Source organism: Thermobia domestica, chromosome 10 (genome assembly GCF_964235325.1).
Source record: "Thermobia domestica chromosome 10, izTheDome1.hap1.1, whole genome shotgun sequence".
NCBI classification, from domain to species: Eukaryota; Metazoa; Arthropoda; class Insecta; order Zygentoma; family Lepismatidae; genus Thermobia; species Thermobia domestica.
The window spans coordinates 228,168,710-228,187,987 of NC_137463.1; the positions used below are offsets into that span (position 1 = coordinate 228,168,710).

General features: G+C 36.4%; 1 protein-coding gene across 2 annotated transcripts in view; it reads right to left on the minus strand.

Annotated features, from left to right (window-relative positions):
- Window positions 1-5,393: 5,393 nt before the first annotated feature.
- LOC145663031 (uncharacterized) overlaps window positions 5,394-19,278 on the minus strand; it is a 48,798-nt gene continuing 34,913 nt past the window's right edge. For both annotated transcript variants that reach the window (XM_081729167.1, XM_081729169.1), the window contains exon 4: window positions 5,394-6,130. In XM_081729167.1, the coding sequence (XP_081585293.1) occupies window positions 5,615-6,130 (516 nt within the window). In that variant the 3' untranslated portion in view covers window positions 5,394-5,614. The remainder of the gene's footprint in view (window positions 6,131-19,278) is intronic.

The window sequence follows — 19,278 nt, forward strand, 5'->3', positions numbered from 1 at the left end:
TATAACATGTGCTACAAGCGGCAACAACCTGAGTCCAGATAACAGTGTACCTGGGGCGTCTTGCTTTGGAACGTCCTTTGCAATACGTGCGCTGTTAATGACCAGTTGATTTTATGGATCTTTACTTTAAAGTCATCTATCGTTCGTTATTTCTTTGCAGAAATAGCAGTGCTACCGAAAAATCAGAGCAGAATTTCGGTCTTTCTGTCAAGTTATATGTGAGATATTGCTCCATTCTATTTGAAATTTAAAATGATGAAGTGGAGAACACTTATTACGACTAAAATGAAGAACAATTATAAACGGGAGAGTAATACTTCCGAAAGTAACTTTTTTCGCGCGCTACCCTAGCCAGCTGTTTTAAGTTGGACACAAAGTTTATATAATGGGGGGTCAAAGTGGAACAAAACGAGCCCTGCGGGACTTCTAACCCGTTCCTACTACTACTACTACTTATCTGCACAAAAGTAAGTAAATAACTTTTTAAGTATTATTTTCATCTTATTTTAATGGAAAAAGTGTTATGAAGATTTAAAAAAAACTTTCCTTGGACAGGGTTTGAACCCAAGCCAAAAGATATTACAATTACTAGCCCGTTGCGCTAGTACGCTCTGCCACGAGGGCCGACACCAGTAAGCGTTTGATTTCTGCTATAAGTAAGCTACGTCTCAAGACATGAATAACGCCAACCAATCAGTATGGTGTATTTAGTTCCTCCTTCCGGGAGCATTACTTCACCGAGTGAGTCCTATTTATTAACGTACGAAGATACGTAAGTTTTTACAGAATATCATCCAACAATATATTTTGTTTAAATATTGTTATATCGCACCCTTCGTGTACCTCTCGTGACACCGGTCTATCTCGTCCGGTAGATAGCAATAATAGTAAAAAGTAATGGTGTTGAAACAACTTTAACATATGTCAGTAGTCTTAGCACGACTCCCACTTCAGCACCAAGAGTTCAGTGTTCCGAGTAACACATACCTGTGTTATTATGTGCACCTGACAATGTTTGCAAGTCGAAACACCATCCTGTAATTATCCGTAAACAATCTAGAAATCTCCTACAAGAAGTCCCGTTTCTGGAACATTCCACCAATTCATCTCTTCATCATCCATCCGCCCTGAGCCAAAGTTGCCTAAGTAACTTACAAATTAAACTCAATTTCAACTATTTCATTCAGGTGTAAATGGTTCAGTCACTCTTAAAATGGCATGATTCTGTGATACTGAAACTAATATCTTACAAACTTACAACTACCCACTAGAAAACCCCCAGTTACCGAAATGTTGAACCTTAAATAAATCGTATATACATTAAAAAGTCAAACCATTCCTGAGGTCTAGTGCCTAACGTCTACGAAGTGATATAACCTACGGTTGTCATTTTGACTGATGTTTTCTAGGACACCTTAACTATACACATAGACGAAAACATTCCAGGAATATCTGTTTAGATCCAGCGTTGAATAACCGATATCTGGTATAAAACGAAGCAATAGTTATCATTCCATTTTGTTTTGCTGCACCTCTGATGCCCTCACCTCTATTGCCAGGCTCCAAGTAATCCTGAAGAATCATAGCAACTTCTCCGAGAAAAGAAGTCTCGAAAGAGTACAATCATCAAGAAACCTCTGCTAGTGTGTACCAATAGCCTTCAGAACTTTTATTCATGTTAGAAAAGTTAGCTATGTTACGAAGACTCTCAACGATGTGCTCATGTTAAATCAGCAAACTATTGATATTTATTTTTTTCTAGATTCGTGGCTCTGATCTTTCATCAGGACTCACTAAGTGCCGTGGCATTCCAGTTGATAATTACTGAAATAAATACATTTATAGCGTCTGGGGAAATGTAGCTGATTATTGAATATGGCCCCTTGCAAATTTGCATTAGACAGTAAAACAACGCGATGCTTAGAACATAAATTTATTGTATGAATAATGGAATGATGACGTGTTCTGTCCAGAGGGAGTTTGGAGTTTCTAAGTTTGGGTTCACGAGTTTGACGTGAAAACACTTGTCTCTACCAATGTCAAACCCGACACCCTTTTAAAAAAATAGTAATGAGGAATAATACAACTTATCTCTTTTGTATTTTGGTTTAGCGTGAGATATGACTGCCTCACTTCCTTAATTTATGATTCCACTTTTAATATCATCACTCTGAAACTATCAGGTCCAAGGGCGCTCATTAGGGGAAGGACAAGGTGACACAACTTAACGGATTTAGAAGAGTGGCCATATATTTTCTGATGTAGGTTGTATTGACATTTTGACCAGTTGCCCGTTTGCACAGGGTCAACATAGAGAGTTGAGATTTGTTCTATCTTCTTTTATTTAACAATAGCTTTCATACAATATGCTACTTGACCCCCAATTCCATTTGCCAATTTTGAGTTGGACCCCGCCTGGGACCCTGCGAGTGCCCCGGGGGCAACATTTTTTTCATTCAAAAGGTGGTGGGCTCCCAACACTAATTTAATATGTATTCGCTGAGTTTCCTTACCTGACCGTTTCCGAAACATCTGACCCGGAAGCTGACTTTGTAATGTATAGTATGGAGCTCAATTTCTAACTTTTCACGCTTATATCTCTGCAACGGTTGTGATCGAGGATGTATCACTTTTCGTGTTATGTTCTTTTGGGACAAGGTATCCAACGACCATAGTCTCGACTCGAAGTCAGAGTTGCACTTGGATAGGTTCCCTCGTTAGAGAATTTTCATCTCAAAACAGGCTAATCAATGCGGTGAACCTTTGATAAGTATCTTTGCCTTATAAATTGCCGTAAGTATCTCTTGTTTGCCACATAAATTTCTACTTGATAATCAACTTGATTTCTACCTTTTAAATAATGAAAATAAATTCTGAGACACGTACCAGACAAAAAAGTTTATTTCATGTTTCCAGTTAATAAAAAGAGCGTCTCGTAGGAAAGAGCCCTTATCAATTGGATTAGATTCACTCCAACTCGTCTGCCATGGAAAATTTTGACCGAAGTAGGCTGGCAGAGACAAATGATGGTATTTGGGATTTCGACTTCCTCTCAAAACCGTTTATTATAAAATTTAAATAATACAATACAGTATAATTCTTTAACAAAGGCGTCCAAGGACCAATGATGTCCTTTAAATTGATGAAAGGTGGTTAGGATTGTCCCGGGGCTCAGTTGCAGACAAGGGACAGGTTTGGGAGAATCTTAGGGCTCAGACAGCCAAGAAACTGGTGTATGGTTTCTCTCAAGGCCAAGACGCAGCCAACAGAAAAGGATAGGCTCACCTTCAAGGCCCAGACGCAGCCAAGAGATGAGTATCGGGTTTTTGACAGGCCTCAGATGCAGCCAAGAGACTGATAGGAATTTTCAGAGCTCAGAATCAGTCAAGAGAAAAGGATCGAGTTACTCTCAGAGGTCAGTTGCAGCTAAGAGAGAGTAAGGTAGTTCTCAAGGCCCAGAGGCAGTCAAGAGAAGGACAGTAGTGATCAATCTGTGAGACTGATGCCGTCGAATGTGCTGCGGCTTCTTTATATCGAATCTTGATGAATCCTCCATTTTCTTCGTGGGTGGTAATGTCGTAGTCCTCTTCGGGTCACATATTGATGACTGTCGTCTGCTGCGTGTTGTTTTGTTGTTGAGCACGTGGATGGTCGTCATATTTAAAGGATATTACAACATAAAATAGAATGTGTTTAGTTTCGCTGTGTTCCCATTTTGCTCATCCTGGAACAAACATGTTGTTGCGTGCATGTTTATTTCGAACTCAGACGGGTGTTATAGGAAGGTGAAGATATTCTTGTAACGGTGATAACTGCAGATGGAACATGACTATATATCAGTCCAGTTCTGAGAACAAACAACATAGCTCGTTGTGAAAATGTCTCCTATTGCAAACATAGCAGTTTAGAATTCTTCTGCAAGGAAAATTATGGCTGGTATTTTCTTTAATATTCAAAGAATTATTAGCATATGATGCCTGCACACACTGCTGTAACTGGATAGTACTATTCAGATGTATTTCACAAAACTTAGCAAGATAAAATCTTCCAAGTACACATCGTATCTTCATGCAACAATGTGGATGCTGCATTTCGAGAATGCTTTCCAGAATGTGGTCACATGGTATTCGATTATGTGAAAAAGTGAATGTTATATGTGTTCTACCTCTTTGTGATTTTTTTCTATTCGAGATTTGAAGAAAAATCTCCGTGGTAAGTGCTTTACACCATCAGAGCAGCTGGTCAGAACTCCGAAAGGGGTGCTGATGTCTTTGATGATTGAAATAACATTTGTTTGGACAAGCGCGTTGCATCCTATCAAATGGAAACTACTATACGAAAGACTATTACAAATGTAAGGCCCCTAGAATAGCAATGATGTATGCGCCAATATGTCCATTTTTGTGCTAGCATATTCCATGACTATGAGTCGTCTCCTATAATTACTGAGAATCAGGACTACTGTAAATGATTTATGTGTTTTCAAGTTGCTATACCTTCAAAAGTATTACAAATATGAGAAACATATGAAAATAAATGCAAATTTATAAAGTTTGTATTGTGTATTCCAGGTGGCAGCACGAGTTTAGTACTTGTCCAAATGGATGTAAAGCCAGTTTTTATTTTTACTGTTCCAGACTGTAGGAACGAGGTCGACTAAAGTCTAGACATGTGTCGTATTACAAAAAGGTACATATATTTATAGATCATTTGTAGAAGGTGCAGAAACTTGGTAAGTTTGCGATTGTTTTCATATATCTCTTATGTTTCTACGTTTAACACTGTTGAAAATATAGCCTTTTGAAAAGGATAGAATCATGTATAGTAGTCCTGTATAATTGGTTCATACATCGCGGATACGAGTGAAATTTCAGTTCGAATACAAACAATAGTGACCCTTATGTACGTGTCAAGACGTGTGCGTTTATCTCGAAAATAATAATTTGCACATACACCGTTACTATTCTAACCAGTAAAGGCCTCATATGAAGATGAATAAAGATAAAAATAATGATCTTTGAACGGTCATTGTATGATGCAAATGAATACATACAATCCTCGTAGAACGGTTATATGTTCTTGATAGTTCTAATTACTTAAAAAAAGAATGACATTTCAAGAATTTTTTATACTAACTATTTTGCCAAAATTTTATTTAAATAATTTTCGTTAAATATAGTATATTTGAAGGAAAGGTACTCTAAATAGTAGGAATTTCTAAAGGTTACACCTAACTCAATATATTATAAATCTCTTAATAATGGCAGTTCCTAAGAAAAATAGACAAAATATGTTCGTTACTATCTTGTAAGCACACAAAAACAGGTGCACCTTTGGTTCAAATGTAAAATTACGGGCGAACAACAATCTTGATACAAAAATACAGTGGTTACTACCAACCAGAAGAAATACTATTTATATACAATGAAGCAGCCTCAATTGAACACTACTTCATAATTAACCCTCCTTAAAAACAACTACAAAATCTTTCACGTACACGGACATACAAAAGTCTTGTTCAAAAATAATAGTATTTAGAAATTGAATTTTGACTATGTAATATAAATGATTATCCTTTTCTCCTAATTATTCTCAAAAGGAAATAAATTATTTGTTATAATAGACTATCGTTCCCAAATAAATCTTCAGGTTCATCCCACAGATCATCATCCAAAGACGCCTCAGTGATTGTGTTAAATTTATCCATTTCTCTTTCTAACTCTTCATCCATATCATCATCTCCTCGCATTCGCTTTAAGAATGCAGCTTCTTCTAATTCAATCTCCCGCGATTTCCCCGAATTTCTTGAATTATTTCCTAGTTTTCTCTTTCTTCCCTTTCCTTTAGAGCGCACTGGTTTCACCTCTGGCTCATCCGATCGCTGCTGATACGATGTCCATCCATTGACATCATCACACGACGCAAACAGATCCTCGACAGCCCTTTCCGCTTCAACCTCCACGGTTGGTTCTTTGCCTAAGATTTTATCGAAGCTAGCAAATGGTGATGCAGTTGTAGCTGTTTCTGTTCCTGTTTTCTGCTGTGCAGAATCAAGTCCTTGAGATTTTAAGCCATCTAATTGTGGATTTACCATCAGATTGGATGCTTGCAGACCAAATCTACCAAGAACCTTTAATGAAAAGTCGATTATTAAATTTATAGACTGGTTAACTAGGCAATCTATTCAATAATTCTAGACATGAGTTTTGTCAATGCCACTACAAATTAAAATGTTATCTAAACTTGTAAACAGTCATTAAAATTTTAAGGAAAAGTTCTGCGACATCTCACCTTCGAGAATACGTTTGAAACTTCTAGTAAAGTTCGCATAATAAATTCATTAATGGAAATGGATAGAAAAAGTTTTTGATGAGGTCCAAACCTGGCGTTATTTAATATTGTGAGCAGGTGTTTCCAAAATACGGCCCGCAGATCAACACAAGCCCGCGAGCACCACTAATTTAGTCTGGCACAGTTTATTTTGATTAAATTGTAAAATGCACTAAGTAAATCATACAAAATAATAATCAGACCTTTTTTATACGATCAATTAGGAAACACAATTAGTGACATACGTACATAATGAAATTAAACATTACATTTTAACTATAATTAAATAATGATATTTATCCTTTAAAAACTTACAATAAGTGAAATACATAGATAGTTCACATAATGAATTATGATTATTGAAATTTGTGTAGCTGTAACTTTCCACTGACAATTGTTTGTAGTCGTAAATTAAGTCTACTAGTGGAAATCATCAGATGCGACTTCCAATGTTCATCAGTTAACTTGGATAGTTTTTGTATATTTCATTTTGGAGAATGTTTTTAACATATATAAGTAGTTCCAAAAGTATAAGGAATGTCACGACCAAATCTACACATGCAACTGAATGAATTGCGTGAGTTGAAGACACTTGTAAAATTTTAGCAACAATAATTAAATATTTTTCTTTAAAAAATATCGCTCCACCGCAAATCAATCATTTTCATTTAAAGTGGAAGCCAAAGACTTCCATGTTGCTGCTTTTAAAAAAATGAAAATTCTTAATCTCGTTTGCAATTGCATCAAAATCTTAAAAAAGAAACTCAAAATCTATTTCTTAAAGCACCTAAAGCTTCAATTGCAAAATCTACCGGATGTGGCGTCTCAGTTTGCTGACTGAATGTTTGCCATGTATTAAAATGTGAGAAACATATTTTCTCAATTGGAATGAAATAAAACAATTCTTTTTATCGAAACTACCTAATGTGAGTGTATGAATCAGGGAGAAGGTCGTTTTCTCCTTGTGGTTTTAAATTAAGGTCATTCATTTGTTTATAAATCTATATAGAATGCTAACTTCCATTGCCGTGTAACTCAGACAAAGGACGGTTCTTTTCAGTGAGGAAAATTTTAATTATTGTTTCCAGACTCCAAATATTGCGTTAGAACTTTTCGGCAGCTAAGCCAGTGTACTGCCGTGTAATATGATAAGTCATTTTCTCCTATCTCTTCAATAAACTCAACAGAATTGATGATGATACAGCGCATGTGATCTGATATAATTAAGAGTTGGCATGACTATATCTAAAATTTTTGACATATCCAAGTATTTTACACACAAAAACTGTTGACTAATGATGCAATGTACGATTAATGGATTTGAACCACCGCCATTTTCTACTGCCTTTGATACGAGAGCAACATCTGTATTTATCCACATGTTTTTGCCACCGTCAATAGCGATATCCTTTAATTTTTGTCATTGAAGATTGTTTTTCTAAACAGCATTATCAATCCCTTTTAAAATATCTTTTCCAGTGGCCATGTCGTGAATGCTATAAATGTCAGGAAGCTCTTCATATACTTCATAATTTTTATCTATACCTCGAATAAAAAGTAACATCTGAGTGGTATCTGAAACCAGTGGCGGCGGTTTGACGTTAAAAGTGGGGGGGCAAGACATGATCTCAACAATTGTATATCAATGTTAGATTTCCTGGTTGTTTCTAACACTAATGAAAGGTTGTATAACTAATAGGATACTTTTTCAATTAAAATATCGTATATCGTATTTGTATTTTATTAAGTAAATTCATAAGAACAATACAGATACTAGCCCTTTATACTCTTAAACAACGAAAGTGTAAGAAGGGATTTGAGTTCTTGCTCATGAACATCTTAAAATTCTGTCTGGAAAATTTGTGTGATCAGATTATCTAATAAATTTGTAAAACAAATAAATAGAAGGGATAATATTAATCATAGTAATGAATAATGAGGCTTGTTTTTCAGAAGTTATATTGAAACTGGGAATTAATGAACAACTTATACTTTTAATCCCACACATGCCATTAAATAAATGTTTTTACTCTTAGAAAATGAGGGGGTGCGGTGGCTCAGTGGTAGAGCGTTCACCTCTGGTGCTTGGGGTCCCGGGTTCGATCCCAGCCCCCGCCAAGTGAACTTTGTGGTGGACAAACACCGTGCTCGTGGGTTTTCTCGGGGTTCTCCCGTTTCCTCCGACTTTCTTCATTCCACCATTTCACTCATCTCTCATCATCACCGTCTCCTTTAGCCTAACCGGCATAACCGTGGGACGTAAAACTTAAAGATTTCATTTCATTTTTTTCTTAGAAAATGAAATACAGTAAGTACTGCAAGCATATGCTATGACATTTAAAGAAATATGCAATTGCAATATTAACTGCTTTAAATTGCAATTAAAACGCAATTCCTGTAGCTTTCTTTACTCCACGGGAAGACAAATAACCAATACGTACTCGCAAATATCATATGACACCATTTTTTCTATGAAACAGTAATACATACTAAACTTTTACCAGGGTGTCCACATTCTGGAAAATAAGTGAAAATCAGGTAAGTAAAAATGTACCAGGTGAAGTCAGGGAAATGGCAGATTGGTCAAGGAAAGTCAGTGAAAAATCGATTTAGGTCTATTGTTCAATTACTGAATTTATGAAATAGGGTTGATTTCTTTAGTGTTACTGGATGCAAAATGTGGTGTTCTCAATGATGATATTGAGGAAGTCAGTGTTCTCTGATATAGTTGTTAAAACTAATTTTCTGCGAAAAACACATCTAACTGCATCCTGGCATGTTTGCTCAAAAGGGTAGACTCTGTTCTAGAAGAATTGCATGGTGCCAAGAGGATACCTGACAAGTAGCTGAGAACGCGAAGGAATAGTATCTCCAGCTCACAGTGAAAGCTCAGACTGAAGAATTTAAAGAACACTCGAATGAATTCATAGTTAAAAATAGAGATAGTATTGGACTTGATGAGCATTTTGCTTAGTCTTAGGAAATGGGAAGAACTTCGTTGACTTATGGTCAGTTATGAAATTGTGTTTTATCTTCTTTCACGTAATCGCATTTTTTGAAGGTGGTTTCACAATAAATATAATTCTCATTGTTCACAACTTACAAGAAGAATCTCTGGTGGCTCAACGGATCATATATGATTCTGTGATGAGAATATGTGGATAATCAGGATTAATAATTACAAGAGGTATGATAAATTCAGTGAGAAGTTCAATGAGACAACATCAGGTGTATTTGGAAAAGAAAAGAGAAATAAATACTGGAGACGAGAAGAGGAGAGAGAAACGGAAGATTCAGCAACAACTAAAGGAGCTGGAGGAAGAAGAGATAAAAATTAAACTGCGGAGACAACAAGAAGGATATTCAAGTCAATGAGAAGAAAACTATGCGAGAAAGGATGAAAACAAATTTCTAAATGGGTTGCATTTAACAACTGCACCAGCAAAAGTATATGTTACATAATGTGTGTGTGTTTTTTAATAATCAGTAAAATCATGTATGAACTGTTTATTACTATAGACAATATTATATTGCTGTGTAATTGGTATTATAATGCTAATTTTTTTCATATCTTAAGTACTCTGTATACTGCACACTTTCGTTTGTAACTTTACATTTTGTGTAATATGTAGGCCTAATGCACATGTTTCTAAATTTACATTTCTTTGGAAAGAAAATTGAAAAAAGAAAGAAACAGAAGCGGAATAGAACAAGGTCAACTATGGGGAGTGTGGAGGCTGGGGTTTCTTTCTTTTTTCTATATTTTTAAGTTATTCAGGGGTCAGGGAAATCTGGAACTTTCGTCATGAAAAGTCAGGGAAAAGTCAGAGATCTTGTGTGGACACCTTGTTTACATTTCCAACTGAAATTATATAAATTAGAGCGTCACTTCAAAAAAGTGGGGGGCAACTGCCCCCTCTTGCCCCCCCCCCCTAAGCGCCGCCCATGTCTGAAATATCTGTTGGCTCAATTAAGGCTAAAGAGAATCACTCAAAGTGTCGATTTTTGTCAGACAATTGAGTTAATATACTTTCTGTAATATCATCTATTCTTCGAGTCACAATGTTTGCTGACAAACTGTGCTTTTAAATAAATTAGTTTTCTCAGGACACGTTTCTTCTGCTGCAGCAGTCGTGCAATCCTACGCGGAAACTAACCAGGGGCTTCATTTCAGACTTTACTTAGGGGGATCAAGAGCACCACCGACATAAGACTTTCACGTTTTGTACTAGTATATTAGTAGGCAACCGATTAAAGTATATGTATTCCTCAAACTCTTGGGGGTGGGAGGCAATTGTCCCCTCCTGCCCTACCTAAATGACTCCTCTGAAAATAACACAAATTGCTGCTTCTTGTTCAGCATTTACTTTCTTAAACAATTCCTGGGATTTCAGCCCGCTTTTCAAAGATTCATATTTAATGTTTAGTCTCATAGTGATTTGCATCGTAATCTTTGAGGATTGATATAGTTTAATTGCAAATTACACACAGTGCCTTATTCTTATTACTTGATTCAATTACGAAATAGTGATATCCCCATTGTTCTTTAAACGTTCTGCACTCACCAGAGTTGGCGTTGGTCAATGAAAACTTGACCCACGACCCACTACCCACCGTGACCCACGACCCACTGACCCACCACCCATCATGACTCACTCTGACCCACCACCCACCATGACCCACCACCCACCGTGACCCACACTGACCCACCAGCCACCATGACCCACTGTAACCCACCACCCACCATGACCCACTCTGACCCACCGTGACCCACCACCCACCATGAACCACTCTCATTCACTGTGGCCTACTCGGACTCACTAAAATCCATCGTCATCAACTGTGAACACGATTCACGGCTTCTTCTGTACTGACTAAAGAGTTTACACTTGTAATAAAACAAGACTGTGAAATTGTCACTAATCGGAGTTTGAATTTCTAGTCAATCGCTCAAGCACCACTCTGTTACAATAACGGTCGATCTGACCTTTACGATATAAAATGGTAAAGTGTTTGTCAGTGAGGAAATTGAAACAGTTCGAGGTGGGGAGAAATTAGTGTGTGCCTAAAATATACTTGTACTAAGAGAGTATTCTTGCAACTGTTAATTTCTGAACATATTCCAAAAGAAACTTCTATTCGCAGGAAAATACCCCTGCACAATATGGAAATTGGAAAAGGTTATGGTTTCTCAGTTCACAGTATTTTTCTCACAAAAGACTTGAAAAATCAGTGTTTCATAGTGTATAAAAGTGCTCGGGTACCCTATGTGAGAGCATCTCCATAAAGTATGGTCATAATTGTAATTTGTGTAATCACTAAAACACCACGTTAAATATAAGTTACAAATATGCATAATTGCAATTATTATGAATATTTATTCCAAAGTAAATTACCTAAAGCAAAGAAGAGACTTACTAAAAATTAGGTACAAAGTTGAATAACACAAACCATTAGTAATACAAGTAGTGTTGTAAAATAACGTTTTTTTTTCTGTGGAGTTTTTTCAATAAAAAACATAGTTCTTTTTCATGTTTCTTCAAATGTCTGTTTTTTCTGGCAGCTATTATTTATTGATTTATGTTGAAGATTATTGAAATAATCAATAGAACTTGAGTCGAAGCACTCGTAACTTACAAATCGTTTGTTTCCTTGTACCTATACGAGCAAAATCGTGTGTTCAAACCCAGGTCATTTTTGGCGTTTCCTACCTTGTCAGTTAGTGACTTATTGCTCAAAAACCATTTACCCTATTGATATGGTTAAGACCTTTGGCTTTCATTCAAAGAGAGAAAGAAAAAATTCTCTGTTTCCATACACGTTAAATTTTGACACTTTTTACGCCTCAGAAGCAAAAATCAAAAGAGATGCCGGGGCTACAGCTTCTCCAATTATCCTATTTGAACTTTTTATTGTGCGTTCTGTAGGATAAAGAGAAGGCTTTTAGGTAGTGGTGCATTTGTTCCAACGTAGCGAGCAAGAGGGAAATAATAGAGGGGAAAGGGAAATTTGCCGAATTTTTCACTTAAAATCGGGAATTAATTGTTTTGGCTGCGAAACACTGCCATAAAACAGACGTAAACTATCTGAAAATAAACCTTGGTACCATAAGAATATATCCTACAAGTATCATGGGAATATCTAACAAAGTAAGCATGAAATTTGTAAAAAAAATCTCATTCTAACTCAGAAATGCACAATTTTCTTACCATTTACAGAACATGGTTTATTATAAGCCTAACTGTACTTCCCCTAATTATTCTACCGAAACTTTTTATGGTGCGCTGTGTAGGCTAAGGACGAGGCTTTCAGACAGTGGTACGTTTGTTCGAATGTAGCCAACAAGAGGGAAATAATAGATACAAAAAGGGATTTTTTTCCAAAATTTCCCTCTAAAATCGGAAATTAAAATTTTCTGTAGCTGGCAACAGTGCTAGCAGACACACACAAACTATCTTAAAAGAAGCTTTGGTATCCCTATAATATATCCTACAAGTATTGTGACGATATCTAATAAAGTAAGCAGGTCATTAAAAAATAGTTCAGTCTACCTAAAAAAATCATAGTTATCTTTCCAGTTAGAGAACAAGGTCTACTGTAAACCTCAACTGTACTTCTCCTAACTATCCTATTGAAACTTTCTATAGTGCGTTGTGAAGGGCAAAGACAAGACTTTCAGATATTGGTACTTTTGTTTCTATGTAGCCAACAAGAGGGATATAATAGACAAAACAAGTAATTTTCCCCTAACATCTTGAATTAAAATTTTCCGTAGCTGGCAACACTGCTACCAGACAGACGAAAACTATCTTAAAATAAACACTGGTACATTACTAATACATCCTACAAGTATCATGGCGATATTTAAGAAACAATGCTTCTAATTACTAAAAATATATTTCGATAAACAGAAAAGTAGGGGAAAATTAAGAGTTAGAACCTAAATCCGAATTTTTTGTGCGTTCCCTAATTACCCCACTGTAACGATATGTACCCGAGTTTGTTCAGTAAGGACAAATGTTCGACTGGCGTAAGTTGACTTGCATTCGGACGTATAGGTACGGTTTATAACAAAAATTTCGATTTTTGCCCAAATTTAAGGAGATTTTAATTTCCGTAGTTGGCAACACTGCGCGCAAGCCTGTCCAATTGATGTCAACAATTAGGTATCCATTCTACGTATCTACCTGACAAGTCTTAAGGAGGTCCCTCTACAACGACTGAAGCTACAGGGGAAAAGTAATAAAGAAAATTCGAAAATTCTCGAATTTTTGACTGGGGAGAAATTTGAGAAGGAAATTCGACACAGAGAAGAAAAAGAAACTAAAATGATAAACTATGGACCAACCATGTTTGGCAAAAAATATATATATACCAATATCTTAATTAGTGACCATACAGGAGCAGATTAAAAAAGTGATACACTCGTATGTGCCACTTTGGCCACCTGGGTCGAAAAGGGTTACGAGTGTACATTTAATTACATTTTTTGGCTACTAACTTGTGTTGTTGTAGTAATTATAGTCTTGACTAATAATAATATCGTTGTTATAAACAATCACAATCTCTCCTTTTTACATCTTAGTTCCAATACTGATGCTAAGAAATGCGGAGTGTTTCAAAATGAATATCGGGGAATTAAGTCTTCGTAGTACTTATTACATTTTACGCACAATTATAAACAATACATCAAATAAAAGAACACCTCAAACAGTTTTTGCTTCAAGTGTTCGATGTGAGCTTCATTCGTCACATGGCACACATTGAGTCAATAGGTGAGAAAGACCTATAAACTTTCCGCCATATGGCACAAAACATTCAATTCACACAGACGGTTGCACTGTAAATACAGATTCAGTCTTTGCAAAATTAAAACACATAGAGCTTTCTGGTCTCTACTCTCCATCTTTGCTACTTGCTCTTTCTAAAGGCAGACAGAGGAAACAATGCATGGCATGCGTGTGTACAAAACTGTTTGAGTTGCTCTTTCATTTGATAATACTTATAATTGTAAGTTAATTATAAGTACTTATAATTGTAATAGATACTACAAAGTTTCAAACCCTAATATTCATTTTGAAACACCCTGCATTACTTCAAATTATGTCATCCTATATTCATGTCTTGTATGTACACTCATGTCCAAAATTATTGTCGCATGTCTATAAATATAATTTGATAACGAATCCGCCTGGTATTTCTTATAATGTTAGTATCGGCAAACACATGTATGTGGCAAATTTCATGTCAAAACAGCAGTAAATAAGAACAATAAAATGAAAATAAAACTTTCTTGTCCATTTAGCAACATTTTGTTTTACTCTTTCTCATTTTCGTATTTATAATTCTTTTCCTTTGAAATTTACCACAAATATGCATTTTCCGATTATACACACAACATCAGTATTAAAAGTATCCTGCAAAATCATTATCAAATTATATTCTTACAAGAAGACAGTTATAGATATGCGACAATCATTTTGGACATGAGTGTACATATCATCAGGGCCGCCCTAGGCAATTTGTCGCCCTTTACCGCCTCCCCCTTTCTCCAGAAAGAACAAATCTTAAAAGTCACGATTTTAAGTACAGTAGAGCGTCGATTATCCGAACGTCGGTCAACCGAACGACTGCTTAACCGAACTGTGTACTCGCTCGCACCTGTTACTCTCCCACCCTACCGTCCATCATCCCCCTCACTCCCAAACCAAGTTTCCCACAGTAGTCGCCGCACTGAGTCACCGCTGGCGGAACATTGCTTCTAATGGGGCCTTCATAAGGCGCTGCTGACCGGCCAAGCCGCCAGTCGCTGTGTTTCAACAATCAGCACACTTCTGTCGGTTTGGCACTGGCTGTAGAAGTAGCGGCAGTATCAAAGCTGTTCACAGCAACAGCTGCGCCAGCTTAGAGTTGAGGCGTGCCGCTCCGCGCATGGCAAATAAACATGTGCAGTTCGATTATCCGAACAAACCAGTTTTCCGAACACCCATGTCCCCCAATTACTTCGGATAATCGACGGCCTACTGTATGCTACTCCAGCATGAACAACGAAGGGGAGAGAAACTACATTCCCACTCAGAAAGGCTTAAATACTTACTACAAATACAATATTGCTGTGCCAGTTTTTTTCTTTAAATATTAATCTATTATGTTAGTGAAAGATAAAGCAAATACATCTGAAAGATGGTAATCCTTTTTATAGAATTCAATATCGAGTTTCAATCTCAACATATCAGTTTGCAATTATAGTGCAACTAGCTCTTTTACCTTTATTTTTTGATTTTCCTTCTACATCTATTTTTTTTAAAGTGTTTCCACCTTCAATGATAACGATCTTATTTGCGACAAAGAGAAGAGAAGCTTTCATACCAGAACTCTGATAACTAACCAAAGGGGACAGGCATTCGAGAATTGAGTTCTTGTATTTGACAACAATCAAGCAATTTATTCTGGGATTTATTTTACCATTTGCTTTAGCACTGATCATGTGACTTAAACTAATGCGACGTAAACATAATCTATGAATGTAGTATAGTAAATTTAGCTACCATGATCATGAAGTCTTTCCAACAAGAAATATTTATTTTAAATAAAATACTTATGACAAATATTGCAGCCCCGTGCAAGTGCACATGTTGCACATATGATAGAGCCAGCAATGCATATCATATATCTAGTCGACAAATTATTTATATATGATATTCAGAAAAATATTAATAGGCAAATTAGTATTAGTTTTTACCTTTAGACAAGTTATTGGAATTTTATACTGTTCGTGATATTATTTTCGTACTTATTAAAGGCCTACTTTCACGAAAAAACAAATGTTCATTTATACTTTTATTTCTTCGTTGATATTGGTGAAACAGTACAGAAACCCAAATTATTAGTAGTTACGCTACTCATATAAATTGTAAAATATTTGTATCGTATCAGTATCAGTATCTAGTGTTTAATTTATGTTGCATTTTATGGTAATTACACCTACATAAAAATACTTCAGACTTAAATGACGTAAGATACCGTACAAATGACTATTTGAAAAAAAAAACGAAATTTAGAAAAAAAAAAAACGAGTTGGTAACTTTTTTGCGGTAAGTCATCCGCAGCGGAATGATGCTCATCCTTCAGCCAAGAAATAACTAGCTCGTCTACTTTGAGCTTGTCTACCAGTGGGCCATTAACATTGATGAACAACAAGTTAGACAATGTTTGAGCACTTAATCTATTTCTAATATCAATCATCTGTAAATTCATAAGGGGAAATCCCCGCTCGCACTCCGTCGTGGAAATTGATAATACTTCTACCCGATTTCTGCAACTCCTCATCGACAATCTGCTTCTTAGACTTAAGTCTGATAACGATTTTTCTTGGTCAGTTTTGAAGTACTCAGCAAGAAGTATCATCTCTCTATCACCATACAACATTTTTTCCACATCGACCGTGTCAGTTGGCAATGTCGACTCATGTAGAACAGAAACTTCATCTACCACGCCTTCGATAGGGAATCTTGTGAATAAATTATCAATTAAAGCCTGATAAACTGATGATTTCTTATTTGTTCATCAATTTAATTTTTGTAATTACACGTGAAGGTTTGATGCCATTACCAAGTTCCCTTCCCGTCTAGAAAGCGAAAGGGAACGAGGTTTCTGGAAAGTGTTCAGAGGTGAATGGGAATTTCCCTCCTTCTTCCCCTTTAGTTATCACACTGATGTTTGCCATGTGCCAAATTACGATGGATTTCAATTAAATTATCAAAGTATAATTATTTCCTTGTTGAATTATCGATACTTTTCAGTGGAAAAAAGGATGGAATTTGAAAGTTCCAAATCAAGGTAAGTAGACCAACGTAAAGGGAAAAAAAGTGTAAAATTTTCCACATAGTTATGCGTACAATCCAAACTTAAAATTTCCGTGTAATTAAGCTTACAGTACAAATTTTATGCCTATTTTTCTCATAACTTTATAAGTTGATTGCCCTTTGCTGCAAGCGCTCCATATAATAAATATAAGCTTGAGCAATTATTATAGTAGAAAGGAATGGATATATGAAGCCAAACACTGTATTTTTTTTGTTTCTGATTTTTTTCTTAAATAACATCGATCGTTTTCGATCATTTTTACAAACCAACTCACTACCAATTTCCATATATAGAAAGTGCTCCCCCTCCCCCCATAAAGAAGAATTTTAAAAATGCTAGGACATATTCCGTTTATTTTCAACAAAGAGTTAATACACTGAATTTCAGCTCCGTAAGTTTAACGGCGTGCGAGATACTAATTTTTGTTCGCAAAAATTCGGATCCTCCCTACCTCCTTATGATATTATGTATTATAATGAAAGCAATATAACATCCCAGTTTGGATTAAGGCTTAACTATATACTAAAAGTAATTTGATTTGACTTTGCAATTTGACCGTGATAATCAGGCACACATAGTTACATTCAATTTTTTATATAATAATTTATGTATTACAGTGATTCAAAAATGTATTTTTTCCAGTAGTTAGCTTCTCTAAAAACTCACAGATCACGAAAGCCAAGTAGTAGTATAAGTCCTATTGCTATTATTACAATAAAAATATCAATATCCAAAAGTGCCTGAAGTTCTTTTTTCACTTGGTTAGATAGATAGGTAAGTAGACAGAAACAAATGGAAAAGGAAGGGAAATGAAGGTCTTGAAAGTAAAACGAAGACAAATTTACCAGTCTTCAGAAAATACTGTCTACAATGCAGTGAGCAGAGTGGGTTGGTATATCATACTGTGTTGGTGGGTCACAGTGGGTCACGGTGGATGGTGGGTCACAGTGGGTGGTTGGTGGCAGTGGGTCACGGTGGGTGGTGGGTCACAGTGGGTCACATGCTGTTAACCCACGACCCACTGACCCACTCAGAAAATTTGACCCACCGACCCCTGACTCACTCAATCTCTGGCACTCACTATCCATCTTTAGTTTCTTCTTGATATTTATACAAATCCACACAAAAGATACACACCTTCAAATCAAAATAATACTAATTAATATCATTGCAACTTGGGATTCTGAATACATAGAATGCACTAGTTTTTTATACTTACAATTAAACACACTGTATTTTCACTGAGAATTATAGTCATAAAACACACTAGTCGCACTATATTTTGCTTTTCAGATCACAACTGTCGTTCCGAACTCAGCATTTGGAGCAGTCTAACTCTCGGTTGTCTCCCGTATTTATAACATGCGTCCTCGATGTATAGAATGTATTCGAAAACACTGGAAAGTACTCGAATCTTCCAAACAAGGGACCCCACAGCAGAACATTTTCAGACCATCTCTAGATCTACTACTCGCTACAAGAAAGCTCTACAGTATGTCCGTATTATGAGCTAACTAGGTCTTGGCCCTTGGGACTTAGTGGAAAAGTCAGAGTGGCTCTTAGACTGAAAAGTTTGGAGACTCTTATTGTAGAGCAAGCGATGTTCAGGTTTTTCTGCGTGTGCATGGAAGTTATTTAATTTCAATTACAAGGGTCGATTATATTGTGAGTTGAGTTGATTTTGAGTTTAACGCCCCTTTCAGCAGTGAGGCTGTATGAGAGGGGACTTACTGATTAACGTGGAATCCGAACCACATGGGCTCCCGCCGCGAATCGAACCCGGGTCTCCCGGGTTTTAGACCCAAACCAGGTCTAAGGGGCGCACACTAACCGCTTAGCCATGAAGGAGCTCTCGATTATATTGTGGTTAGAGGGTTTTTAGACCCTTGAGGCGATATAGTATTACTTTAGTAGCGCGGATGCCGTTCGTGCATGGAGTCCAAGATTCTGTTCCCGGAGGAACAGCCTTGAAATTTGAACGCATTATAATGCTTGGGATTCCACCTCAAACAGGTCCATGTCCCATATAGCCTCGGTGCTGAAAGGGACGTTCAACTGCAGTTCAACAAAACAACCAATTTA